Raw genomic sequence first — 6599 nt, 5'->3', positions numbered from 1 at the left:
GAGGGGGGGGGAGGGCACAGTAGGCAGGGCTCCTAGCCAGGGCCAGGACAGCAGTCTGGAAGCGAGGTGAACTGTCAGTCTTTAAATATACAATGCTCCGTTTGGGAAAAAAAAAAAAACGACAACAACAAAGAAAAACCCAACAACAAAAGGAAAGTTTTCATGGGGAAGGGGGAGAAAAAGAGAAGGGAGGAGAGAGCAGAGAAATAGTGCAAAATGCTCTTGTACTAGTGGTTTTCGAAGTCCACTGCAGTACAGACAAGGGGTAGCCCAGCCGCTGAGCGCTGCTCCCCGGGGAGATGTGGTGGAAGGGCTGTCCTGACCCCTGCACCATCCTTGTCCTCTCCTTCCCAGCCAGCATCCCGGGTACCAGCGTGGGCTTGGTGCAAACACCATGGCGGAACCCCCGAGCCTCGCACCCCCCCCCAATGCACAAATCGCCAACATCTCCTCATGTGCCTCGAACCCCTGCCCTCCCCAGCTCCCAAATCTGCCCCTTTTGGTTTTTCACCCCAAATGCAAAGGGATGCTGCTGGGTGCTGAGAACAGGAGCACCTCATGACTGCCACCCCAGGGGGTGGCTAACCCCTCCTGAAGCCACTCTTGCCTCCAGCCCAACCCCAATCCTAAATATTAGTGCAGCCTGCAAACAGCCTCGTCCTGCCGGGGATCCTCGAGGGACTGGGCAGTGGGGGGGGTCGCTCAGTGCCCCATCCTGAGAGCCGAGGTGGCTTGGGGGGGGGCAAGGGTAGTGCAGCCCCCTCCTCTCACCCTCCTCTCCCCAGGTTGGTGGGGACAGGACAGGTGGTGCCGTCCCAGCGCTGGAAGTGCAGGGAGGGAGGGAGGCTGTCCAGGGTGGATTTTGGTGCTCTGGGCTCCCGGAGCCATGGCTGAGACTCGCTTTGTAGGGGGAGGTCGGGGAGGCACCCTGTGTGTCCCCCCAGTATCACCGTGGTGGCCACGCCATAAGACCACCACTGGGCCCCCAGCTGGGCTGCATCCCCCGTGAGCTGACCCTTGCCCTGCAAAAGCACCAGCCCTGAAAGACAAGGTCCATGGGGAGCTGCCATCCCTCCACCCGCTCCCATCCCACCCCCGCGGCACGTCTCCTTTCTCTGCAGCCAAAGGCTTTCAAGTTTTGGGAAATCAAACAACAAAACAAACAAACAAACAAAAAAGCAAGAAAGAGGGAGAGAGAAGGAGGGAAGGGTCCTGGGGAAGGTGGTACTGGCCTATAACAGTCAGGAGGTTTTGCACGGGGATTGGCGAGCAGAAGAGATGGGAGACAGTGGCGACTGGTGACCTGTGGCCCTTGGGGTTGGCACAGGCTCCTCCTCCTCCTCCACCTCCCTTCTTTACCCCATTCTTCACCCTAACTTCACCGCACCATTAATCCCCCACCCTCACCAAACTGACCCTGCTCCATCAGCCCTGCAGGGCCCAGAGGGGTCCCTCCCTTGGCCCCAGCACCCACCGTGCTCCTCTCCAGCAACATAGGGGTCACCCCGCTCCTGCGGGTTTTTTGCAGGGAGAGATCTGCATTTGGTGGCACCCCCTTCTTTTCGGCAAGGGAAGATGCCTCACCCCCAGCTCCAAACGTGCCCCACTGGGTCTCCATGGAAGTCCATTGGCAAAACTCACCCCCACCATAACTCCGGGGGAAATAACTGCGGGGTGTCCAGTCCTGCTCTCGATCTGGGCAAGTGTCCTGGTGGGGGGCCTGCAGGATGCTCGAGGGAGCGATGCCCTGCTGTGGGAGGCTACAAGGGTGCCCAATCCGTGATGGAGAGGAGCCTCCGCCGGAGCCCCTCAGTGTCAAATCCCTCTTGTCCCATCCCTGCTGGTGGGGACCCGGTGGCGCTGCAGACCCCCTTTCCTCCCTGCCCAGCTCCAGCCTGCTCAGAGGGGCTTCAGGGACGCAGAAGCCTTCCCCCTGAGATCAGCTGTGTCCTTTGGGCAGTGCCAGCTGCCAGCTACAGCTCTGGCGGTGAGATGTGGTCCCCGGTGGGTGCGTGTTTGCCCACTGGGACCGCAGCACCCAGACCCAACGGCTCGCTTTCCTTTCCTTCCTTCCCTTCGCTGCAGGTTCTCCTCCGAGCACCAACATCCTGGAGACCCTTGTCATGGGGAAACAAGAACAACAGTCCCAAAACCGAACGTAAAAATTAAAAACAACAAAAAAGTCAGGAAGGCAGCTGAGGGCTGTCCCAGCATGCCTGAGTCAGTGGGTCTCTGCGGCGTGGTGGCTGCTGTCACTCAACAAGGAGCTGGATCCCCGGTTAAAGGCGAGGGCCCATCGCAGGATCTTACTGCAGGGTGGTGGTAATCAGACGTGGCAAGGTGAGCAGTATCCTCAATGTGAAAGGATGGAGACCGGCGTTTTCCTACCCATGGGGAAAGCTATAAACCAACCTTAACAAAAATCCAAGATAAAACAAAGTGTAGGTTTGTTTTTTTTTTTCCTCTGGAGCAAACCACTTTTTTGGCTGTGGAAAAAAAAAAAAAAAAAAATCCCCATAGTTGTTCTTCCGCACGGTGGCAAAGGGTGGTGAAGAGTTTTGGCCCCGATCTCCCTGTCCCCATGTAGGGATGCTTCAGTCTGGACAGCGATGGAGTATCTGTGAGGTTGGCTTGGATGCAGCCCTTGGTGTCGGCGGGGCCCTGATCCCGCAGGCACCGATGCTCCTCCATAACTCTGCTCCTGTGCTTAGTCCGGCAGGTTATTATTATTTTTTGGGAGGGGGCAGCATCTCTCCCCCTGCTTACAGTTAGGCCCTCCAGATTGCAGGTTTTGAGGTGAAGTTTTGCAAGGAGGAAAAGCCACATCTGTGCACACACATGCTTGCACACACGCACACACACGCAGGCGACAAATGCTTCCACACCTGCATGGACAATGGTCAGAGTCCCGCTTGTCCAAAAAGATTTCTGACCTCCCGTTCGAAAGGAACCGGACGGAGAAGGATATCTTTCCTTTTTGGATGATTTCTTTTTGAAGTCCACGAATATTTTGAGGGGGGAGTATTCATGCTGTTGCAGGAGCTGGGTTTCCCTCCCCAGCTCATCTCTAGACACGAAGCCAGCAGTCCCACTCCTCCTCCCAATGTGTCGAAATCTGCCGGACCCGGGGCGGTCATTTGAGACTGAAGTCAAATCAAATCGACTTGAGTGAGTCCCAGCAATGTGGGGAGGAGACTCTGGAGGACCACGGCAAGGAGGGGGAACGCTGGTGGCTGCAAGGTTTTGTTTTGAGACCCTTTAGGAAATGACTGGCTAACCCAAAAAAAAAAAATTAACCCGCCTGAAACCCGTACTGGAAAATCACCAACTCGGAGAGCTTCCTACATCGGGGTGGCCTCTGCTTGCAGCAGGAGGGCACAGGTGGTGTTGGGGAGAGGTGCGGGATGGCAGAGCGGCCGTGGCTGGTTTGTCTCTGGCTCTGTCCTTTCCTTGCTGAGTCCTGTTGTCAAGAGGCTGCTGTAGATTCCGAGTCCTCAGTTTCTTCAAGGTTTGTTTTTCTCTTTTCTTTTCTCTTTTTTTCTCTTCTTTTCTCTTTTCTTTTCTTTTCTTTTCTTTTCTTTTCTTTTCTTTTCTTTTCTTTTCTTTTCTTTTCTTTTCTTTTCTTTTCTTTTCTTTTCTTTTCTTTTCTTTTCTTTTCTTTTCTTTTCTTTTCTTTTCTTTTCTTTTCTTTTCTTTTCTTTTCTTTTCTTTTCTTTTCTTTTTTTTTCTTTTCTTTTCTTTTCTTTTCTTTTCTCTTTTCTTTTCCTTTTCTTTTTTCCTTTTCCTTTCTTTTCTCCTTTCTTTTCTCTTTTTGCTTCTCCTTTCTTTACGTCTTTCTTTCCCTTTCTCTTTTTTCCTTTTCCTTCCTTTCTCTTTTTTCTTTTCCTTCCCTTCTCTTTTTTCTTTTCCTTTCTTTTTTTCTTCTTACATGAGATGAAAGGAATCGGAGTCCCGGGGCGCGGGGAGGTGCGGAGGGGAGGGTGGAAGGGAGCCTGGGTAGGTAGTGATGGGGCAGAGGGAGGGGATGCGACTTCACTCCACGTTGCTGCTGTCGAACGCGTGGCACTGCAGGTCTCCGCTCAGGTAGTCAGTCCCTGGCAGCTTCATGCCGTATTTGTCCACGCACCAACACAACCCACGCTTCCGGCCTCGGGAGGGCTTGCACTGGGGAGACACCCAAGGGCAGAGATCAGGAGCTGGCCACCAGATGCTGCATGGCTCCCTCACGCTGGGGATCAGGATCAGCCCTGCGCTTTGCCCCTTTCACCCCAGCAATGCAATCCCCTGGGTAGGACCTAGCTCCTGCTCTCTGCTTTCAGCACATCTCCATCCCCGCTGCTACCCCAGCCCGGGGCTCTCTGACTTTTCCTCCTCCCATATCAGCTCCTTCAGGATGCTCGCCTCAGGCTGGCCGGTGCTCAGAGCCATCAACAAGGCCACCCACCACCAACTGTGCCTGGAGATGCTCACAGCAACCTCCCCAACAGCCCAGCAGCGGAAAAACCTCCATCCTTTCCATCCAGGGCAGCGGACCCTCGCTGGGTGGGAAGCATCCCTCTGTGGGGCTCTTTCTTACCTGCTTCCTCTTGTAGAAGCCTTTTCGGTCGCAGTTGGGGAGGTGGACGGCGCGGGGGACCATCCGCTGGCTGCTCTTGAGCTCCTGCAGGGATGCCTCCATGTGCCTGCGGCAGGGGCCCTGCGAACAGGGAGAAGATGGAGCATGAGAAGGGGAACACCCTGCAGCAAGCCTCCAGCTTCAATGACCCAGGTCCCCTGTCCCCCCTTACTGACACCTGCTCCCCAGGGGGCAAAGCCCTCCCACAGCCCCCTGCCTGCAGAAGCCCTGCAGAGGGAAGGTGAAAGCACCCACCAGCTCAAACTCTTGCCGGAGCTCTGGGATGACGATGCGGGGGTGCGCTGTGTTCTCTGCCATGCCCACAAACTTGGCCAGGGTCAGCTTCTTCCGACGGTCCTTCTTCAGGGCCTCAGCCTTGAGCTCGGAGAGGCGCCCGTGTTTGGGCCGGTAGGCCTTGGGTGGGTAGGTCTCCTCTGTCATCTCTGATGTGGTCGGTTCCTCATGCTCTCGGGACTCCCGTTCTGGAAGGGAAGGGGTACCAAACCGTCAAGTCTCCATGAGCTGACTGGGGCTTGCTTTTGCACAGAGAGCCTGCTGTCCGACCCCAGAGGATATCTTTGCACCACGCAGGGTGGGAACAAATGACCAAAGAAATCCCTTTCCCAGGTGCTGCCTACAGCCCTGGCTTTATCCCAGTGTGTGGGACTTGGCATGGCTTTCATGTGACCCCTGAGCTCAGGACAGGAAGCTGTCTGAAGGCATGGAGGAGTTGGGGATCAGGATGGGCTCCTACATACATGGCCACCGTCGTTTGCAGCGTGTCAGTGGAGAAGGGCTGGTGGGACCATTATCCCAAACCCAGAAAAGACCAGATGACACACAAAATGTGGCAGAGAAGCCCCTCTTTAGCCATGGTGAGAGGATTAAGTGACAAATTCACACCCCACCTTGCCTTGCAGATTCAAGAGCAAAAGCCAGGGATGCTCAAAGATGAGACAACTCCAAAGTCAAAGTCAATCCCGCAGCAAAGCCACCACGTGATTGGGCAGACACTTCGACAGCAATGCCGAAGACACGTCTGACAAGTGCTGGGATCTCCAGGGTCCTCAGTCTGCAGCCCCACGCTCATGGGACCAAACCAGCCCCCATCCACTGGCACCCACTGAGCAGCTGGCAAAGCCCAGGGTAACACTGCTGAGCAGTGCTGCCTGGCCGTAGCTGCCACCGATAGTACCAACGGCAAGGGAGGAGCACGTTTAGGCTCTGCCCATGGCAGTTGCCTTCCTACACACCCCCCGGATTGCCCCAGCGTAACCTGTGCTGGCAGGATGCAGTCAGGAGCCCTGTGCAGTTATATATAGGAGAGAGCTGGTGACAGGCTAAACTTAGATGACTTGTGACATTTAGTACAGCCGCTGGAGTGAAAAAGGGTTATTTCTGGACTAAATTTGAATAGAGTTTAAGGCTCCTGAGGCTCCCGGTCTCCCAGTCCCTGATTCCCAGCAGCCCTGTGCTGATGCCAGGTTTGTGCTGGGGCCAGCGGGCAAGCACAGGGGAACCCACCGCGGCGGGAGGAAAAGCATCAGAGCAGCTGAAATCCCTCCCTGTATGGTGTCTCCTGCGACTTCAATGCCAGTGAACCTGGCTCATCCCCTCCTGCAACCCTATGGTGAAGATAGCAGGGCACCAATTTTGCCTCTTATTGCAACATCACTGTTGGGACAAAAGAAAAAGGCTCAGGACGAAAATAAAAGCAGATAACCCCCCCCCCCAACAAGGCAAACAGGAGTCTCCCTGCAGACCGGCTGCTCCCTGGAGCCCAGATGCACCCCCAGGGGGGAGGAGGATGGCTCTGCCCCACCAGGCTGCCCAGGGGTGCCTGGGGGACACCTGGGAGGGGGGACAGACGTGCTGCTCAGCGGCAGATGGCAGCACTGGCCTGTCACACACACCCCCAGTGGGGTGGCCTTGGAGGTGGCCGAGGGGACAGGTTGGTTGGTGGACACCCAAGCCTGCCACAGCT

The 6599-nt window shown here is 55.7% G+C and overlaps 2 protein-coding genes across 2 annotated transcripts in view; both read right to left on the bottom strand.

Moving 5' to 3' along the window:
* Window positions 1-489: 489 nt before the first annotated feature.
* LOC109279347 (protein PXR1-like) lies at window positions 490-4027 on the bottom strand (the record flags this gene model as incomplete). The annotated part of the gene is given in 2 exon segments (XM_019470913.1): window positions 490-3622; window positions 3803-4027. Coding segments are annotated over 2 exon segments (381 nt in total), but the record flags the coding sequence as incomplete, so codon positions are not given.
* The window catches only part of IGFBP5 (insulin like growth factor binding protein 5), a 127029-nt gene continuing 124295 nt past the window's right edge, over window positions 3866-6599 (bottom strand). The window contains exons 3-5 of the mRNA XM_009275035.1: window positions 4871-5097; window positions 4577-4696; window positions 3866-4164 (exon numbers count right to left, since the gene is read on the bottom strand). Coding sequence (XP_009273310.1) covers window positions 4033-4164; window positions 4577-4696; window positions 4871-5097 — 479 coding nt within the window. The 3' untranslated portion in view covers window positions 3866-4032. The remainder of the gene's footprint in view (window positions 4165-4576; window positions 4697-4870; window positions 5098-6599) is intronic.

The sequence above is a fragment of the Aptenodytes forsteri genome, unplaced genomic scaffold, assembly GCF_000699145.1.
Source record: "Aptenodytes forsteri isolate BGI_AS27 unplaced genomic scaffold, ASM69914v1 Scaffold255, whole genome shotgun sequence".
NCBI classification, from domain to species: Eukaryota; Metazoa; Chordata; class Aves; order Sphenisciformes; family Spheniscidae; genus Aptenodytes; species Aptenodytes forsteri.
Note: the sequence above shows the minus strand (reverse complement) of the source record. Positions and strands in the feature narration are given on the sequence as shown.